Below are 21585 nucleotides of genomic sequence, written 5' to 3'. Positions count from 1 at the left end.
AATGGAAAGCCTTACCCACTGGTTTTCCAGTTTCAATGTTAATTTCAAACCCTGGTGCAATATTTCCACAAAGAGTGTGAAAGCCCTCTAAAGGAAAAAAACAGAGATGAGTTTCAATCTTGTGCATGCATCTTTTTAAGACGTCTGCCACTCTTAGTGTGCGTTCAGCAGACTGACCAGTGCCTGGTATGGGACATGCCTGACAGGGTTTGTTCCAGGCTTTGCCCATATTGTAGCCACAACAGCAGATGCGGTATGTAATGTTGAAGGCCAGCTCGTTCTCACATGTGGTGCCATTGTAGTTGCGAAAGCAAAGACTTTTCCTCATGTCTAGAAAACATAAGATAAATTTAGTCTCATGTAGTTGTGACTAGAATAGAGGATGAAGAATTTGAATAAGAGCAAAACAAAAAAGGAAACAGATGGTGCAGTGAAGTCACTTAAATAACAGGTAAGTTCTGCTATTTCAAATAACAATAAAAATGTCAATTTTTCTACATACCCATGCATTTATTGCCTCCATTGACCTGCATGTAATCCTGAGGACACACACAAGTGTAGTTGCCTAGTGTGTTATAGCATGTGCCTGGACCACAGATCCCAGGATTCACCAAACACTCATCAATATCTGCAGATATATAATAAATGTATTGCTTGTATTAAACCATCACAGCTTCTTTAGATTAATACACCTCTACAGTGAGCTTAATGTCTATTCCCGAGTTTATAGATTTAGGCACTATGTATTGCTAGCATGAACAATCACAGAAAACAGATAGAAACTTTGAGCAAAACAAGAGCTCACAGTTGCAAATTTAATTGAATGCACATATCTTAAAATGATCAGTGTTAAGGTAGGTTAGGTTCTATTAGTATTGTGTAACTAGCTCAGCCTTAGACAGTAGCAGGGAGTCGACACAGACCTATTGCTACACTTGAAAACTCATTCATTTATCTTCAGTAACCACTTTTCATCAAAGAATTGATTGTTCGCAGAATAATCTGTATCCTTCTTGGTGAAATTTCATTAAAGAAAAACTATAAGTAATATACTCATCAACACAGCATACTCACCCTCACAAATACGTCTGTCTGCATTGAGGTAGTAGCCATATGGACAGTCACATTGGAAGCTGCCAAAGGTGTTCATACAGTTTCCACCCTGACACAGACCAGGAAGCTCCTGACACTCATCTATGTCTGAATAGAAACCAATCAACACTCTTAAGTCCTCATAAACAAGACATCAAAAGAACACCTTAGGCCTGTTTGAATATTTTAATGGTATGGTACACCTCATGTTAATAATGTATTATTATTATCATTATTATTATTATTATTATTATTATTAGTAGTAGTAGTAGTAGTAGTAATAGTAGTACTATGCATAGCAAACCAAACATAATTATAAAATGACAATTATCTATTAAAGCAACAAATCCAACAAATATGAAACATCAATGTAACAAGAATGCAAGAAGAATTTCACTGAAGCCATGGCAGATGAAGCTCATATTTAAACAGGTGATGTGTTATCTAAAACAAATTACTTGGTATTTTTATTGAAAAATTATATGACCAGGCGATATGGCATATAACTTGACATAAAACAATGTATATGCTGTGGTACTTTAGTGTTAAAAAATTTACCCTCCAGTATTATAGTAATTAGGTTGGGCCTGAATCCCTCTCCTCCTGGACACAGTGTGTTATACTCCGCTAAAAATACAGGACACAGTGGTTAAGACAGGTGTCATTTTTCACTAACCCATATTAATCTATTCCTAATACAGCATATTACATAAGATAATAAACTTAATATAATAATGAGTGCTCACAAGAGTTGACAGGAGGGCAGAATTCACAGGGGTTTCCCCAGGCTCGTCCCAGGGAGCAGCAGCAGGATGAGCGACTGACCCCAACACCCACCTCCACACTACAGGCCAGGCCAGCACGCCCACGTTTCACCACCTCCAGGAAACAGGTCCCTACACGTGGGTCTAACAAAGGAAGAAAATAAGAAAGAAGATATTAATGCTAAAACACAAGATGGTGCATTACCATTCAGTTAACAAATTTCTACATAATCTAAATAGTAGATCTTTGGCAATGATAACAACAGCAATAGAGATACACACCAACACAACCGACTCCAGTCGGGTTAAGTTCATAGTCTGTAGGGCAGTTACATTCATAAGAGCCTGGTGTGTTCACACAGTGTCCATTCACACAATTTATAGGGTCCAAGCATTCATCAACATCTGTTCAGAAACACAAAGTTAGAGATCACATGGCAAATCTTCCACTAGACCGAAATGGAGAAGGCATTTAAAGATTCATGAAACCTGTGTGTTGAAGTAACATGTACCTGTGCAGTTACCCCCAGATCGGTCTAACTCATAGCCTTCTTCACAGATGCAGCGAAACATGCCAGGGAGGTTTTTACATGTACCAAACACACAGAGCTGCTGAAAGGAGCACTCATCGATATCTGCAAAACATGACATAGTATCTCCATCTACATATGTTCTAATGCTCTTGGTAGTTGTAGTTTATTCAAACCTTTTGCTTTCATTTTGTTTTAGAAGTATTTTTGTTTTAGAAGTATTTTTGAAAGTGTTATGTACTTTTCTCTGTGCTTGCAACATTTCTAGCACCAATTCTACCTGCTTGTTCATCATTTTGAATTAATTCGTGCAAGGCTTTAAAGTGTTTTGAGCAGAGAAATATTTTAGCATATAGTAAACATTGAGCAGAATGTGAAGTCAGATATACCTACATACTAGAATGGAGACAGTAAACAACAGAATAAAGTCCTAATTCTGGCAGGTGTGTGTAGAATGCACAACCTTGGCAAGCTCTACTGTCAGGGGTTGGAGTGAAGCCCATCTCACAGTCACAGCGATAGCCTCCTGGGATGTTTAGACACTGGCCGTTCTCACATAGCTCAGCATTCTCAGTGCACTCATCTATGTCTGCATAACGTTACAGAGAAAAAAAAAAAACAGATAGGGATGCGAGTTCATGCCTGACAGTGTATTTATACTACAACTTGATTATCTTAATTATAACCACACAGAACAAATTTACTTTAGATTAAATAGTAATTGTTAGTATCTGTTATGTTAACACATTTTTAAGATCTACACCTTTCCTTAACACTCTGTGTAGTCTTCGTCTTTACCTCTTACCTAGACATGTTAAGCCGTCTCCTTTAAAACCCTCTGAGCAGGCACAGCGGTAAGAGCCGGGTGTGTTCATACACTTAGCACTAGGACTGCACCTGTGGGTCTGATTGGTGCATTCATCCACATCTGAAATGAGCCAAACATATTAAACAAGGCAGACTACATGCCTGCAGGTAAAAAGCCATCATGACTTTTCCTGTGGAAATAACACTGTAAACCGAATCCTCTGTAACGGTTATTTTTAATATCATACTATGATCACATTTTGTGAATTTAAATATTTTGTGAATTTTTTTTTATGTAAACTTGCCAAAATGTATTTTCTAAACATTGTTGAGTAACAAGATTCTCCCTCTCTCTACCTTCTCAAACAGAGATGATGGGCATGATACTATACTTACCAACACATTTTACTCCATTGCCTACCCATCCCTCTTTGCAGGAGCACTGGAAGCTTCCGGGGGTGTTGACACAGGTGGCATGTATGGCACAGTTGTGGGCATTGATCTTACACTCATCAACATCTATTAAAAGAATACATTGTTTTCAGTGTTTTCTATTTCATTTACCAGTGACACTATTGCATCTTACATGCATACTAATGCCAGGTATGATCATCTCCTAAAACAAAAGAGAATTGTGACCTAGTATACACAGATAATAAACATTATTATTTTTACACAGAGCCATCTCACCTGTGCAGCCTGAGGAACCCTTCTTCACAGAGTAGCCAACCTCACAATGGCAAATGAATGAGCCCTTGGTGTTCTCGCACTCTCCAAACATGCAGATGTTGGCATTGAGCTCACACTCGTTCACATCTGGAGAGATCACACAAGCATGCAGTGATCCTCCTCCAAGCCCCACGTCAAGACACTCAGCAGAAAAATGAAGCCCTGGCTAAATATGGCTGACAGATGGTAAAAAGACCCACTACCCAACTTCCAGATTATTTTAGTCAGATCAATGTGTCGACACTGTGTATTGCAGGAATGTACAGTAAATGGCATTAGAAAGTAAAGTTCAAAAAAGTTTTGAGCATGCAAAAATGTAATGTAACAGCTAGAGTCATATTCTATTTGGTAGTCAGGTAACAAGTAAAAGTACTGGGAATAAACGGATTGCCATATTAAGGAAATACCAAAACTGTTGCATTTCTGTCGTTCTTGCTACATTACGTTTGCATGTTTAATGGATGTTGTCAAAAGATTTATATTAAAAAATTAATATACTTCAAACAGTATATTCATCATTCATTTATTCATTCATTGATTAAACACGTCTACACATCTACATACCTATACAAGTTTTTGTGATCATTGAAGACATGTATCCATCATAACAATCACAGTGGTACTCTCCAGGAACATTAGCACACTGACCACCATCACATATATCGGGGTCTTCTTCACATTCATCCACATCTGGAGGAAGACATATACAGAGAGCAACAGCTGGTAAGCAGCTCTTTACCTTTCCACTAGTACTGTGTGTGTGTTTCAACTGACCATATTCATGAATGCACCTATTTCAACCTTTGCATTCCCCTGCTATGACTCATGCTTTGAAACCTGCCAGTTATTGCCCCCATATTTCATGCTGATTTACTCAAAAAGCAGACACAGTGGATAGGGAACTACAGGAAAACAGCCCTACTGGTTGTGATTCGAGTGTGGCAGTGGTTCCTAATTATGCATGTGTGTTTTCCCTGCTCTAGTACATCAGAGTCAGCTCTTGAACAGTTTAAAAAGTATGATTTTTTTTTTTTTTTTACAGTATATCAGAACTAGGATAACAAATTGCCTGTGTCACAGTCTCCTAAATGTGATTCTCTCCTTACCTGTACAGGTTCTCTGATCTGGCATTAGGCCATATCCCTGACCACAGCTGCAGGTGTAGCTGCCCTCTGAGTTAGTGCAGTGGAAGTCACAGCCTCCATTCTCAATGGTGCACTCATCTATATCTGCAACACAATGCAGATAACAGGGAGTAAAAACAGTCACATATGGCACAAGCAGTGGAACTGCAAATTATTCATTGGTGAATGGGTTCATATCTGATCAGGTTGATAGGACAAAAATGAATATGGAAAATACTGAAGGTACAATTGAAGATAAAGCTACAACAGCTTTATGACGATGACCAAATAATTACAATTATTTTGTGCAGTATCGAATTTATGATTATTCACAATTTTACATAGACCTAAATTATTTAGCCAAAACAGATTATATTATAAACCTATATTCCTAACATGGTGATACAATACTATGCAAAAGTCTTAGGCAACCTAATTTATTTAACACAAATTTTGCCTTACATGTTTATTTAATGACTCCTGCACTATAGAGTCAGTAAAAACATTTTAGATTTCCATACGTTACATTTCAAACAAAAAAAAATGAAATGTTACAAAAGCTTTTGTATGTCAGCAAAGAACGTAGCATATTACGTAATATACCACTTTTTAGTCAAGAAACATAATAAACGCTGTCAGGGATTACCTGCAGAAACAGAAGCAAGTGTGAAAAGTCTCCAGAAGAACTGTGGAAGATTCTAAACAATGCTCAGAAAAACTTACCAGTCAATTTCCTTATAAAACTGCACCAAGTGTACCTCAAACTACTGCTGATTTTTGAAAAGCAAAAGGTTGTCACACCAAATGTTGATTTTAGACTTTACTTTATTACTGTTTACTGCTCTTCATAGTATATTTTCATGCAGAAATGTTTAATTTCATTATTTTTGAAGGCATCTTTGCTTTACAGCATGTCTTGCTTGTGCCTAAGATTTTTGCACATAACTGTATGTTTAAATTAGAATAGACTGCTCTGTGTTGCTAAATAGAAACAATAATAGCTTAGAATAGCTAATAGCTAATAGCTAATAGTATATGTAATCTTAAAATTTAACATCAAGTCATTACTTCCTCCTATACATCAGAATGTTAATACTTCAATAGATTATATGTTTGCTTCAGTGTAGAACCTTTACCTGTGCACCCTTTTCTGTCCGGGATTGACTGGTATCCAGAAAAACAAGAGCAGTGGTAAGTGCCAGCCACATTCACACACTCCCCATTGGGGCACAGAGTGGCACTTAGTTCACACTCGTTAACATCTGGAACATACGTGCACCACACATAGACATATATGCATATCACATACAGAAATTTGAGTATGAAACTCTTAAAGAATTATGAGCATGTTTCAGTTCATATCTCCTAAAAACAAACTCTCTACTCCTATGATTTGGGAGTTTCACAAAGGAAGACGCTCTTTTTTAATTGTCTTTCTAGTTTATTCATAGAAGTGCATGACACATTCAAGAACCATTGAACCGCAGCTCACTTGCGTTTCTAATATATTTAATTAAATCACAGATAAATCACAGGGTTACGCATTTTCTGATTAGTGTGTGTATGTGTTTGTTGTGTTCTCACCTTCACAAGCCTCCCCTTCCTCAGACAACTGATGGCCAGGTGGACACACACATTGGTAACTACCTTCTGTGTTCTCACAGGAGCCTCCGCGACACAGTGCAGGATTCCGTTCACACTCATCAATATCTGTTACACATGCAAATGCACACATTGGTGCACACACATGCACACATAGCAGGACTAATTTTTTTTACCTGCCATACAGTGCAATACAATGACCACTGTTAAGCCACAACCTACTGTGTAATAGTAGTTCACACATGGAAGCCATTTACTTCTTCAGTGAGTGTAAGAACAGCTGTGGTGCTCACCCATGCAGTTCTTCATCATCATGAAGCCACTCTCATAACCTGGCAAGCAGTCACATTCAAAACTGCCTGGCGTGTTCACACATGTCCCGTGTCCACACAGGTCAGGGGAGATCTGACACTCCTCAATGTCTATTCTCACACACACAAAACACATGCACACACACATTGGCCAACCATGGAAACAGTCAAAGTGCTTAATTAAGTACTTAAACTTTAACAGCATAATTATCAGTAGTAACAGTAAACACATTTATAGTCATCTGCAGAATTACTGGCATCCTTTCTCCTAAAAGGCAAAAAAAACATTGCCATCCTTGGAGGTATAAATATAAGATTTTACTTGTAAAATCCTTTTCATCCATTTCATCCATCAACAGTTATTTTCATCCAGTACTGTTATTTTCTCCAGGAGAGATTTTACCAAATACGTAATTTAGAGAGGTGCCAATAATTTTCATAAAAAAAATGCTTTTTATTTTTGGAAAAATACTGTTTAGATAAAACTATTTAGTGTCCCTATGTGTTCATGCTGAAAATATCACTAATTACATCTGTTCATGCTCAAGCTGTTATAGCATTTATTGCATTTATTGTCTTATAGGTTCATTCTTGCTCATAAAGGGTGTCAAGTATGGAAGCTGTACTTCACTCCCAGCAGGTACCTGTGCAGTTCCGTCCATCCATATCCAGAGTAAACCCACTATTACAGCGACATCTGAAGCTTCCGATTGTGTTCCGGCATGATCCGTGTGTACAAATACTGGGGAACACTTTACATTCGTTAATGTCTGCCAAAGATGAAATTATGAACAAAATATAACAACAGAATAGGCACAATAAAATGAATTTAATTCTCACTATAGCAACAGAGGGTTTTGAATAACACTATACACACATTACTGTGTCTATTTACACTGCTATTACACATAGAGATACTCCTGGGTCACCTGTGCTGCTGCTCATTTTAACACTACATTACAAAACTTTGAACTTTGAATGTGAGCTCTGGAAGGTGCCTCCTGTGCAGAGATAACGCTTTGGGAATGACTTTTACCTTTATACATAGGTCTGCCTGTAATTATGTCCCCACGGTTGGCAAAGCCAGGTCCCCTGGGACACAGCATTTCATACTCGCGTGTGCCAGGCTCAGGGCACGCCTCACACTCCTTCCCCCAGGCAGCTCCAACTGTGCAGCAGCATACATCCATCCTGAATCTTCCAGGCACTGGCTGACCACACATGTCCTCATCATAGGTCAGGTAGCAAAGCTCTGAGCGAATGTCTGTGTAGAAAAGAAATGGTACTCTCTCCTTTAACGCATACATTTAGTCAGCTTAATTAAGAAATATAAATACAAATCAACATACAGTATGTGTGGTGGCCTGGGAAAACTTTTCATATAGTGGAATTTTGACATTTGCGCCGCTATATAGTTCTGAAAATATGAAACAGAAATATGTTTTTACATCTTGACATCCAGTAACTGATTACAGACTGCATTAATTAGGATTATGCCCATTTCACTTCTCTGCATATCTATTCAGCAGTTTGATCAAAGCATGACAGTGACTGAGGAAATCACACTTGGCTAGCAAGGGTTTAGGCATATTTAGGCAGACTGACTAGATTTATCACCGTGTTGTTACTGGCTCCTTACACAACTTGATCTTTGCAGGAAGAGAGCCATGTCAAATCTGCTACTCAAATTGGATCTCACTGCAGGGTTCACCTCTGGATTTTAATGTTTAATGTAATGTGCCCTTAGAAGGAGAAAAAAATAATCATCATCTCAATGTGTAGTGGTGGAGTTGACTCACCAATACAGAGGCGTCCAGTGCCATCCAGTGTCAGGCCTTCAGGACATTGGCACTTAAAGGAGCCTTGTGTGTTCACACACCGTCCATTCAGACACACACCAGGAAACACCTCACATTCATTAACATCTAAGGGAGAGAAATGGATTTTTTGTCTGAATTTTTTTGTCTTTGTACAACAGTCCACACTGATCATAGTTACTTAAGAATAAAATGGAAGTTTTGACCCCCCAACCCTATAAACATTCTGCTTGTTTAACTCTAGTTACTGAATAATGAATAGTTATCAGTAGTAGTTAGTGAATAAGATTATTTAAAATGTTTAAGAGGTATTTTTAATAGAAACCCAAGAGCTAATGGTATCTGACAGGACGTATGGATTTTTGTGCTTTTACCTTCACAAATGGTCCCTCTTGGTCGTGTGAAGCCTCTTTGACAGACAAAATCTGGCAATGAAGATTATTAGAAAGACATCATTAAAGTAAGGAAACTTTACACAACTAGCTGCACTGATGTTCTATTCCACAAGCAGGCTAATACCAGTTTCAAGTCTTACGATTTTATATTAAGAAAAAAATTGTAATCATTATGTTTGGATGCACAGATGTGCTTATGAGCACAGATTGGAAATGTCCTGATAGCAACTGCACTGGTGTTTTCACTGCTCTAGCCGAAGTGTCAGGAATGTGTAGTGGAGGGGGATGCAAGTGCAGAGGTTTATTAAATAAAGTGCAAACAAATAACCAAAAACAGCAAAAACAAGAACCATAAACCTGAACAAGAGCTACAAGGCAAAATATGCGGATTATAAACAAGACTATGGTACACACGGCAACACACAACCACGACAACAACAAAAGCTCGACAATGAGGTGCTAGAACTTATGAGAAACTAGAATTTATATAGACGTGCTGATCAGGGTGAAACGAGATACAGGTGATAGTAGTTAGGACATGTGAGGCACTGGGGCTGATGGGATGTTTAATTCAGCACCCCTTTCGTGCTATCCTGACACGAGGAGGTAATTCACGTAGGTTTAGGCACCTCTGTGCTGTCATAACTGACAAAATATCTACACACTCACATGTGCCGTGAATGTCTATAGTGTACATATTGTATTTTATTTTATTGCATTTTATTTTACTTTTTTTAAATTACTTGTTATGTTGGTGTCTCACACCATGGGTCTGAGGGAAACGAAATTTCAATCCTCTGTGTGTCCTGTACATATAGCAGAATTGACAATAAAGTTTGACTTTGACTTTGAAAATGTTAAAGCAACAGAAAGGCTATAGGATGAAGTAAATTCAAAAGAGTTAATGAATCACAAAAGCAGGAAAACAAACTTATAAGTTCAGAAAAACTGGAACAATATCAGGCCACACAAGCAGGGAAAATGAAATCCAAATTATTCACAACAACAGTCAGTGATGCCATCCAACAGCAGTGCCAACATTTCCGATTAAACAGGCCAAGGACCTGTCATTTTCTATTCATGCTGGTTCACTGGATGACATAATAGGTTTTCTTTCAAGCTGTATAAATCTCAGAACCACAGGGAATTAATTCGAAAAATATCTTTCTACTGTGGTTGAGCTGAGACTATTAAAACACCCGCTGGTAGATAACAAACATTCACCCATAAGCAAGATAATACATTATATTTCAAACACATCAAGACAGTGTGAACCGAGGATGGATTGCAGATATTTTAAGTGATGTTTTTGCCACAGTGGTTGACGTACCCCTCTCGCAGGGCTCACAAGGACTTCCCCATGCAGCTCCCAGTGTGGCACAGCACTCAGATCTCAAAGTGGCACCGTTTATATTCATCTCACAGCGGCCTTCTTGGATGTTCATCCAGCATGTTGCCTTTAGAGAGTCTGTAAAACCCACTCACAGGTTCGCTCACAATACACACAAATAATTCACAAAAACAAAACTTTTCATTTGCTAATTTATTTATTACATATTTTAATAAATTCAATTATTCAGTTTAAATAAAGCATTAGTATTAACAAGGTAAAATTCCAGAACCTTTTGGCAGATCTTTGTACTTGTGACTACATAGCTTTCCATTTAGTTCCAATGTAGTTACTGAATAATTCATAGTAGTTACTGAATGAGATGAAGAACTAAATAATAAGCCAGGACTTTATGGGGTTGATAAATGGTTAGACAACATGAGAATTGAATCTCAAAATCATGAATAGAAAAATTTCAACATACAACAACTATAACTGTCTGGTGAAAAAATATCAGCATGTTGTGTTTTCTGTGTGTATGCACATCTGTAAACAATTACCGATGCAAATTAGACCAGTCCCATCAAGTACGCTGCCAGGAGAGCATACACATGAGAAAGAGCCTGCATTGTTCTTACACACTCCATTAATACATGGACTGCTCTCGCATTCATTCAGGTCTGAAACAAAAATGAGAGAGGTACACAGACATTGGCAGAGAGCCCTTTAGCTCAGCTCTATTATTCATGAGGCAAAAAGCAACAGTATGTATTTACTTGATATTTTTATTTAAATGTAAACAGATTTCTTTTTAATGTCAAATAGTCTTGTATTATGAAGTTATACACTCACCGAGATCTTTATTAGGAACACCTGTACACCTACACATTCATGCAATTATCAGCCAATCAGGTGGCAGTAGTGCAATGCATAAAATCATGCTGATACGGGCCAGCAGCTTCGGGTAATGTCCCAGAAACGCCTTGTTGAACTGAGAATGGCCAGACTGGTTTGAGCTGACAGAACGGCTACAGTAACTCGGAACCTTGAGGTGGATGGGCTACTACAGCAGAAGACCATGTCATATCATCAAGTTCGCCAGCAAGAACAACAAGACAGCATAAAGAGAGGAGATGCAGCAACTAATGGACTGGTGCAAAGCCAACAACCTGTCTCTGAACGTGAAGAAAAGAGGTGGTTAGTGACTTCAGGAGAGCACGGTGCGACCACTCTCCACTGAACATCGACGGCTCCTCTGTGAAGATTGTCAAAAGCACCATAGCCAAGAAAGCCCAGCAGCGTCTCTACTTTCTGCAAAGTCTGAGAAAAGCCCATCTCCCACCTCCCATCCTCACCATGTTCTACAGAGGGACTATCAAGATCATCCTGAGCAGCTGCATCACTGCCTGCTTTGGAAATTGCACCGTCTCGGATCACCAGACCCTGCAGTAGATAGTGAGGACAGCTGAGATCATCGGGGTCTCTCTTTCCCCCTTCACAGACATTTACATCACACACTGCATCCGCAAATTCACCAGCATTGTGTAACGGTTTCTTCCCCCAAGCCATCGGACTCCTCAATACGCAGAGACTGGTCTGACACTCCCCACCATTCCCGCCATTCCCCCACGCACACACACTCATACTTGATCCAGCGAAAAGCCCACTCTGCACCCTTTGCAATTTCTGCACATTTCTTTCTTTCTTAAATTGCTGATAAAACACAATAAATAAAACATTGTATTGACTACCTGCATTTTTGCTACTAACCCTACATTTAGAAAAATATTGTATTATTTGTCTTTTGTCAATACTATACTTTCGACCTCGCTGCTACACCAATAACTCCTATGTCCATATATGGTATGAGCTTATCTGCTGAATACTATGTCATAGTATGTTATGTTGTTATGTTTACATTCCCAGCATTTTTTTTATTACTATATTGTTATAACTTTTTGCAGAGGGTCCCTAGAGGACTAGTGGATAGGCCACGGCACTCTCACCACTGTGGCCCGTGTTCAATTTCCGGCCAGGGAACCAACCCCATCCACTGGGGTTGCACATGACAGTGCACTCCTAGTGACGGTCCCAAGCCTAGATAAAATTGGGGAGAGTTGCATCAGGAAGGGCATCTGCTGTAAAAACTGTGCCAAATCAAATATGCAGTGATCCGCTGTGGCGACCCCTAATGAGAGCAGCCGAAAGAAGAAGATAATGTTGTATCTTTTTTTGTATCTTTGACACTTATCCACACTAGAACTGTGCACTGGTCGGCACTGCACTGTCTCTTACTGTACTTTACTTGTCCTGTTTTAGTAAATATTTACTGTCTTCTGCTGTTTGCACACGTGCACTTTATATAGTCCAGTGCAGGTCTTATTTAGTTCTGTGTAGTCTAATGTAGTCCTGTGTTGTTTTATGTAGCACCATGGTCCTGGAGGAACATTGTTTTGTTTCACTGTGTATTGTACCAGCTGTATATGGTTGAAATGACAACAAAGCCACTTGACTTGACTTGACCTTTGGGATGTGGTAGAACAGGAGATTTGCAAGGGGCACCTGCAAAATCTGCAAGAATTGCATGATGCAATAATGTCACCATGAACCAGAATCTCAAAGGAATGTTTCCAACATCTTGTGGAATCCATGCCATGAAGAATTGAGGCTGTTCTGAGAGCAAAGGGAGGCCCTACCCAGTATTAGTGTAGTGTTCCTAATAAAGTGCTCAGTGAGTGTAGTTTATAGTTTCTACACAGAAAGTATAAACAGTAGAACAGACATTAAAACGAATTACAATGCCTCACTAAAAATAGTCCTGGAAAGATTGTGTCACTCCATTCCAGAAAGAAACAGTCAGGGTCATTATCTGGAGAATGTCACAACATTTTTATCTGTTGTTATTTTATTCTCTCTCTCTCTCTCTCTCTCTCTCTCTCTCTCTCTCTCTCTCTCTGACAGTACAAGAAAATGAGCACAGCACATAATACACAAACAATGTGGAAATTCCAGAGTTTGGATTAGATTGGTGTGTACCGTGTACCGTGGTGAAGTAGTGTGGTGAGAAAGCGGTGATACATAGATGAATCATATATAGTGACTCAAATGCACATGACTCAAAAAGAATTGTTTTTGTGGTTCCACTTGTAGCTGGAGGATAATAATTATCTCCTGTGTGTGAACAGCTGCCGAGTGAAACATTGTGAGAGATAAAGAAAGAAGGGGAACAAGATAGATATTTACGAAAGAGTGATAGAGAAACAAGGAGAGAGAATTAATGTGTTTTCATTGGCAAATAAAGAGAATGTTGATGTAAAATTTAAAGTGGGTCTGTGCTGTGAGTGTTTCGGGAGAAATGCTTAATCTATAACAGCCACCAGAACTATTCATGGTTGCATATTTGTGTAGCTACCAAGCACTTACTCATCTCATCCTAAACTCTGTGCAGCTGTTCTGCCTGTGGCTCCAGTATACCTTCCAAAACCTACTCTTGCTGCCACTACACAAGCATCCGGTTGCCTCCAGCTGGTGATAGTTAGACAAAGCGTGAGCTCCAATGGGTGTACTAGCCAGCAACATAAAGTTCCCAAACTAATTTATTACTCAATAAAACACCAGAATGTAGTGGACAGTGCCAGGGATGGTACTCCATGCTACTCCTCTATTGCAAAACACCAATAAAGTGTAAGAATAAACCTTAAATGCTTTTATTAGTGTCAGGGTTTCATAGTATTGACAAAAGTAGCATACTGCTACACACTGATTGTGAAATGCCTTTCAATAAACTGGAAAACCTGTGATGGTCAGACTCAAAGACTGGTCTGCATAATTAGACCTCTGTCATAGCTAGGGTGCTCACAGAACACATTACAAACAACTATGGTTTGTAAGAGTGCTCATCTGAATATTGCGGGTTTCTATGATACGTGCCACTACTGCATAGACCAACAGACGTCCACTGCTGTGACTCCTCTTGCGGTCACTATTGGCTTGCTTCATCCTAATGCTCACCTTCTGCTGCTGCTGATGGTCCCACATGGATACCATAAAACAGAATTTTATGCCCAAGACTCACACTTCCTTCAAAGGATAATCTCACTGATATACTGTAGATTTGTACCTAGCACTTATCACATCCCACACTGCACTACACTCTCTCCAATCCTCTAGCACTGCTCGACTGGTCCCACCATCTCTCAGGGTACAAGGAAGGCATGCATCGAGACTATGTTCTAGCACCTAGGTGGTGGAATGAACTTCCCCTAAATGTCCGAACAGCTGAGTCACTGGCAGTTATCAAACGACGTCTAAAGACTTACCTCTTCCTAAAGTACTTAAATTAGCACTTTAAAAAAAGAGTTTTTGGACTGATGGTATTCATAGTCTGTGACCTAGCGAACCAGATCAGAATGTATTTATTGATAGAGACTTCAAAGCACTTCTGTTTGTGGCTCTGGATAAGGGCGTCTGCCAAATGCCATAAATGTAAATGTAAATGTAATCATAAAAACTGTCGGCGTTCATTCAAGGACTTCTATTCACAATATCTTTTTCAACACAATACTGTCTGACTTTAATCCTCTACAATTACACACTGTAATGATTTGTAATGATCTACCTGGTGACACCTAGAAGAGAATGGGTTCCATTTTGAGTCTGGTTCCTTTCAGGTTTCTTCCTCATGTCATCTCAGGGAGTTTTTCCTTCCTACTGTCACCTCTGACTTGCTCTTTAGGAGTCTAATTCTACATCTGTATTTCTGAAAAGCTGCTTTGTGACAGTGTCTATTATTAAAAGTGCTATACAAATAAAATTGAATTTATCTGAATTGATAGTAATTGCAAAAAACGTATACAGTACAGCCCTAATAAGTCCTACCATAAGAGCTCTGACAGAGAGGCTGGTTAAGCTAAAAGCAACTGTTTGCAGCCAATAAACATACGTTATGGCAAAGACATTTTAAGACTCTGACTAGAATGCTTGATAAAAGCAAGCCTAACATAGAACTCTTGTCTAATATTGCTGTCGTGAAACCTGTCACAGGAAGATTTCTCATAAACATCAATTTCAGACTGGTCCATTTTTACTCTATATATCTCATTTAAAACACAGTAATATTTTAAGATTATTTCCTCGGATAGGAAACATCCTTTAATGTTTCTAGGTTTAGAAACTGCCCAACTCCGTGTGTCCTCTTAAGCTTACCTTCGCATGTATCTGTGTCCTGTCTGAAGACATAACCCAGGGGACATGTACAGGTGTAGCTACCTGGGACGTTTCTGCACAATCCATTATCACAGAGCAGTCTGTTCATCAGGCATTCATCAACATCTGCAAAGAGAAAATAAATAAAAACTGTGACAACACTCCACTTAGACATCATACTAAAGGCTGGACACTACATTACAGAGGTTCAGTGAAGTGCCACCAAGTAGGCAATAAACAATGATCAATTTTTGAGGACAACAGAGAACTAGACAAATCAACTATTTTAGGATGTGTGATCTAAATATACTGAACTGAAATCATAGTCTGTAAATGATTTTTTTGAAACCATAAAAGAGAGAACAAAAGTAGCAGATCCACTGCTTCAGTACTGAAAAATTATGTCCTGCCATTAAGGGATCTGAAAGAAGAGCTTTGGTTTTGGCCAAAGCACGAGGAAAGTAGAAACGTTGATAAGCAGATGCACAGTATTTCATCAGTCTACAAATAAGAAATACTTTTTAGCCTGTGAATTACTACATTTACATTTACTACATTACTATAATAAAATAATCATGATGTTCTTATTTCAGCAAAAAATTGCAGCCTCTCTCTCTATATATATATACGTATATGTATATATATATATATGTGTGTGTGTGTGTGTGTATATATATACATACATATATATATATATATATATATATATATATATATATATACACACACACACACACACACACACACACACATATATATATATATATATATATATATATATATATATATATATATATATATATATATATATATGTGTGTGTGTGTGTGTGTGTGTGTACATATATATATATATATATATATATATATATATATACACACACACACACACACACACACACACATATATATATATATATATATATATATATATATATATACATATATATATACATATATATATATAAAACTTAGTCATTCCTGGCTATTGTCACAAAAATGTAAATACAAATTTTAAATCATATATGAGATACTTAAAATTTTACCAAGCTCAAGTTAACAGCCAGAGCTTTGGATGAATAAAATCCACAAAAGGCAATAATGTGGGATGATCAATAAACAGTAAACATCCATTTTATTCCTCATGATGTGTACTTTCATAACAGATTTGTTTAAAACATTTACAAAACAGATTTCTTGGCTTTTAGTAGTCAAACGTCAAACATTGTGAAGTCTTCCTGAAATCCATACCCTGCGGTGGATGTTTATGAAAGCTAGATAATAAATGAATGCAATATGATGAAATAATATTCCTAATTTTTGGACTGATATGCCCGCTCACCAAGACAGGCCCGGCCGCTCTGGTCAGTCTCGTAGCCTGTGTTGCAGATACAGCGGTAGCCTCCTCTCAGATTCTCACATACTCCATTTGAGCAGATATCAGCATCCAGTGCACACTCATTAATGTCTGTGGGTGAAACAGCAGCTTCAAAATCACTTTTACAGACTTTCACAATCTATGCAGGTGAACTGGCAGGACCAAGCCAATCCATATTGTACAATTCTATAAATTACAGCAGTGAGGATTACCTGTTCCATCAACTGAAAATCCAATCCCGCTTTGACACAAGGCATTGAATTCCGCTAGAAAACAGAGAAAGAAAATAATCCTCAGTGAATTGAATTTATTGTGATCAGGAAATAGGACCCTAACTACTCCTGAGATGAATGTTAGCAAATAGCAATGGATGCACTATAATTAGGAGTTGCCAGTATAAATAAAATTATCTGCTATCTAAGCTGAAGACTTGGATAATGACCAGTCAAGAGCTCCAAGACACAAGATTTGAGTGTTAGGCTACAGTCAGATTTCATTCATTCATTCCTTTTCACTAACTACTTATTGTGATCAGGATTGCAGTGGATCCAAAGCCTATCTTGGAAACACTGTGCAAGGGTGGAAATACACCATGGATGAGACACCAGTCCACCATTCGCACACACAATCACACCCAGGCACAATTTTAGCACAGCTATTCCATCTACTAGCAGGTGAGGAAAAACAGAAAACCCACAGAAAACCCACAGAAACACAGGGAGAACATGCAAAACTCTACACAGACAGAAACCTGATGTTAGGACAAAACCAGTCAGATTACAGTGCTGTTAAAAGGTTAAAGACAGCAACAAATAGAAAAATTATGTATGGGATAGATCTCTAGCTCAGACTCTACCTTTAATCCATATCTGTCACAAATATATTTTGTCATTTTAAATTAGAAACAAAGGCCAGACAGATTACAGGACAGGAAAAAACTCTGCTCAAGATGGGGCCTGTAAAGCGACACAATAACTGGAGAAATTGATTCCACCTCTGAACCAACCAGCTTAATGGATCAAAACAGTTAAAAAGAAAGAAAGAAAGAAAGAAAACGAAAAAGAAAATTTGTACAAATCTAAAAGAAATTTCTACATAGATATGTGTCATATTCAATAAAATGATAAACTGCTAATAGCAGTGATAAATAGCCATTAGTAACATGTTTTAAATTCAAGGCATTAGGTTAAGAAGTTTCAGCTAAAAAAAAGAAAAATCCCAACAAGCCTAGAGTCCATTCCAAGAGGAAAAGTGTCTTGTGGGTAAGAGCTGAGAGGTTGATGCTGAAAGTTCTACAAGCTGCTGTACTGTCAAATTAATGCATATGCTCATAAAGTGATGTGTAAAGCTCAAACTGAATGTATGAATAACAATGCAATTTTTTTCAAGTTACATACAAAATTGACAAAACAGGATTATCAATCTACCCACAGCACAATTTTTATTTTATTATGTAGAGGATGAACATAATGAATGAGCTACACAAGGTTCCCCTCATTATTTCAGGCTCACACATGAACAGCTACCCATCTGGATAGCAGCAGAAAGAGATAAAAATGAAGAAAATACCAAAGATATGTAGTTGAAGTTAACTGGAGTTTACACATTTTTGCCTGCGGATATTCTAATAATATGTGTAGCGAGAATTAACAGCAAAACAGGTCAGACATGTGAATATCTCGAGGTGTAATAAAAGGTGAGTTTAACCTGTTTCCTTAGGAGAGAACAACAGAACGGCGAGTGGATGTAGAGCTGGGTACACCAGACATTCATATAAACTTTCACTAACATGTTTAGACTACTGTATGACTTTGTGTGATCTGGTTTCCCAGTTTCATTGAGCTATAGACATATCAGCACTGGAGAGATCTCTAGATGACTTGAGCTCAGCTAAAATGTTAATTCCAGCCAATTCTTCCAATCAGGATAATTTCGCTAAATAGCAAACAGCCAATAGCATTACTTGCTCAGGAAAAATGTCAGTAATAAACTGTATGTGTTTTGGGATTTTCAGGGTGTTTTGGGTAATTTAGAAAAGATGTACCTGAATTCAGGGCAGGGCATGGTTGGCAGGGAGCCCCAAAGCTGTAGTCTGTGCTAGCACAGCAACACACTGATTTGGTGACTGCTCCATGGAAAGGGTGAACACACACACCCTTTTTAATAGCTCCATAGCAGGTGCTGCGCATATGTGTGTCTGGTAATGAAAAGATGGGAAGAAATTAGGCGATACAGCAGAAAATGAACAATACAGCAAGTCTGATTAAGAAAACATCAGACAAAGAGTGTAGTTAGCTCAGTGAAACACTGCACAATTCCACACTGCAATTCACATTATACAACATATACACACAAATAAAACGACAACACATTGCATACACATTACCCACACTAAAATATAACATGGTACACACTAATATACCAAACAATACACTTATTAACCCACTGTCACACAAACATTAAAACAACGGTTAACACGGTTAAAACACTAATAACGGTTTGAACCTATTATGCCCATCTAATGAGCTTAATTAATTAATTAATTAATCTGTTAATAGGGTAATTGTAGTAAGACATTTCCTTGACTGTCTGAGAATCAGGATCCTAAGAATGTCATCATATTGGGGGGGGGGGGAGAGAGAGAGAGAGAGAGAGAGAGGGAGAGAGAGAGAACATGTGAGTCATACAGTAAAAGGCTACACAGGCAAGTAGACAATAAAAAGCCTTGGCTCCGTTTTTAGCCTAAATTTCAAACAGGTTTGTTGAGAGTGAAAAAGTAAGCGACAGTGAGTTAGTGTGGGTATGTGTCTTAAGTGTGTTAATAGCATCAGCCTCTTTGTAGCAAACAGCAGCTGCGTAATGGTGAGTTTGAATAAATCTCTTTTCCAGGTTGTATCTAATCTTGAACTGGATGAATCAGATGAATCAGTATTTTCCTGTGAAGCACTTACAGCTTCTATGCCACAAAACCCACAGATGCATAAACTAATTCATTCAACAAGCTTTGTGACAGGCATAGAGGCTTAATAACATGCCTCTCTTGTTTACACCTACTGTATATGAGTGTGTGTATAAGTGTGTTTTTACTTGTCCTTACCCACACATGAGCGACCGTCAGGCCCAACAGCTAGTCCTGCCAAACACTCACACCTGTACGACCCCTCTGTGTTTATACACCGGCCATTTATGCAGATACCAGGGGTCAAGCACTCATCAATATCTATGAGAATGAACACACATATTAGAACATACATACACTCTCAAAAACAAACTAACAACTAACACATCCAACAACTAATTTTGATGCTAGAACTTTTGCACCCTGATTATCAGTAATTTACACCCGATATGAGTTAAAAGATAAGAAAGTGTGTCACAGACATATAACTGACAACAATACACACCTGTGCAGTAGCGCCCGCTAGAGGCAAGTGTGAAACCAGGCTTGCACACACATTTAAAGCTGCCGGCTTCATTGATGCACATGCCATTCAAACACATGTTTGTTATGGAACATTCATCATGGTCTGTAGGGAAAAAGACATCAAAAATGTTGCATGGTGTTCTACATTTTTTTAAGTAGATGAGGAATGTTAACCAACTTCTGAGATGCATAACTTAAATGATGACCAGATAACACAGTCATAGGCCTTGGGTGACATTGGTATGACAATCAGTAATAATACAAAAAAAAAAAAATCAGAATTTTATTCTGGGTTTTATTCCACTCTCTAACACACTGCAGACGTGCGGACACACTGTGGAGTTCACGTCTTACCCATACAGTTCCTGCTATCCGGTGTTAACTGGAAGCCTGCATTGCAGATGCACCGGAAGCTACCCGCCATGTTCAGACAGCGGCCATTCTGACAAAGCATGCCATTATGCAGGCATTCATCAGTGTCTGTCAGGGAGCACACAGCACCACAGCTTCAGCAAGACATGCATGGCTACCAAAGTGCTAAGAGGATGGGTATAAAACACTTTTGCATTTTTGAGAGTTTTTTTTAAAGTTGATAGTTGAGGTTGATATTCATTTTTATAATGATAAGCAGATAATCAATAGATCTGTCTTCATTTCAGTTCATTTGAGTGCACTATAAAAAAAAACCCTTAGGTCTATCATATACATAGCCAAAGTCTCTGTGAAGTAACCTGTAGTTAAGGATTTTTGTTTTCAGACGTGGAATATTTAAAGCTTTTATATTAAAAGGCCTTAATCTATCCCAATTTAATCTAGCAGGTGTGCTGCATTATTTAAGACTCACCAAAGCAGGCCTGCTTGCCTGGAGGCCTGTGAAAGCCTGTATGACACTTGCAGTAGTAAGAGCCAGCAGTGTTCACACAGTCTCCATTTGCGCACGGGTCAGAAGCACATTCATCTATATCTATAAAACACACACAAAGCATATGACAGATGGAATGAAATATTTTGTTAATCTACAAATGTAGCTGTGCAGTGATTAACTTGGTTTGAATTGTTTTTTTGTTTTTTTTTTAAATT

At 38.3% G+C, this 21585-nt stretch overlaps 1 protein-coding gene across 2 annotated transcripts in view; it reads right to left on the bottom strand.

Annotated features, from left to right (window-relative positions):
• LOC113543506 (fibrillin-2) overlaps positions 1–21585 on the bottom strand; it is a 63607-nt gene that overhangs the window by 19764 nt on the left and 22258 nt on the right. Inside the window, exons 12-42 of one of the 2 annotated variants that reach the window (XM_053241529.1) lie at positions 21350–21469; positions 20860–20985; positions 20486–20608; positions 20179–20301; positions 19126–19278; positions 17294–17347; positions 17046–17171; positions 15707–15832; positions 11062–11181; positions 10502–10639; positions 9151–9201; positions 8759–8884; positions 7996–8223; positions 7604–7729; positions 6942–7070; positions 6631–6756; positions 6183–6308; positions 5029–5151; positions 4487–4612; positions 3884–4009; positions 3590–3712; positions 3192–3314; positions 2850–2975; positions 2369–2491; positions 2139–2261; positions 1839–2000; positions 1651–1719; positions 1075–1200; positions 503–628; positions 178–330; positions 16–87 (exon numbers count right to left, since the gene is read on the bottom strand). In XM_053241529.1, coding sequence (XP_053097504.1) covers positions 16–87; positions 178–330; positions 503–628; positions 1075–1200; positions 1651–1719; positions 1839–2000; positions 2139–2261; positions 2369–2491; positions 2850–2975; positions 3192–3314; positions 3590–3712; positions 3884–4009; positions 4487–4612; positions 5029–5151; positions 6183–6308; positions 6631–6756; positions 6942–7070; positions 7604–7729; positions 7996–8223; positions 8759–8884; positions 9151–9201; positions 10502–10639; positions 11062–11181; positions 15707–15832; positions 17046–17171; positions 17294–17347; positions 19126–19278; positions 20179–20301; positions 20486–20608; positions 20860–20985; positions 21350–21469 — 3822 coding nt within the window. The remainder of the gene's footprint in view (positions 1–15; positions 88–177; positions 331–502; positions 629–1074; positions 1201–1650; positions 1720–1838; positions 2001–2138; positions 2262–2368; positions 2492–2849; positions 2976–3191; positions 3315–3589; positions 3713–3883; positions 4010–4486; positions 4613–5028; positions 5152–6182; positions 6309–6630; positions 6757–6941; positions 7071–7603; positions 7730–7995; positions 8224–8758; positions 8885–9150; positions 9202–10501; positions 10640–11061; positions 11182–15706; positions 15833–17045; positions 17172–17293; positions 17348–19125; positions 19279–20178; positions 20302–20485; positions 20609–20859; positions 20986–21349; positions 21470–21585) is intronic. The other variant, XM_053241530.1, reaches the window with a different exon arrangement.

The sequence above is a fragment of the Pangasianodon hypophthalmus genome, chromosome 17, assembly GCF_027358585.1.
Source record: "Pangasianodon hypophthalmus isolate fPanHyp1 chromosome 17, fPanHyp1.pri, whole genome shotgun sequence".
NCBI lineage: Eukaryota > Metazoa > Chordata > Actinopteri > Siluriformes > Pangasiidae > Pangasianodon > Pangasianodon hypophthalmus.
This window is presented reverse-complemented; position numbering and strand designations above follow the sequence as displayed.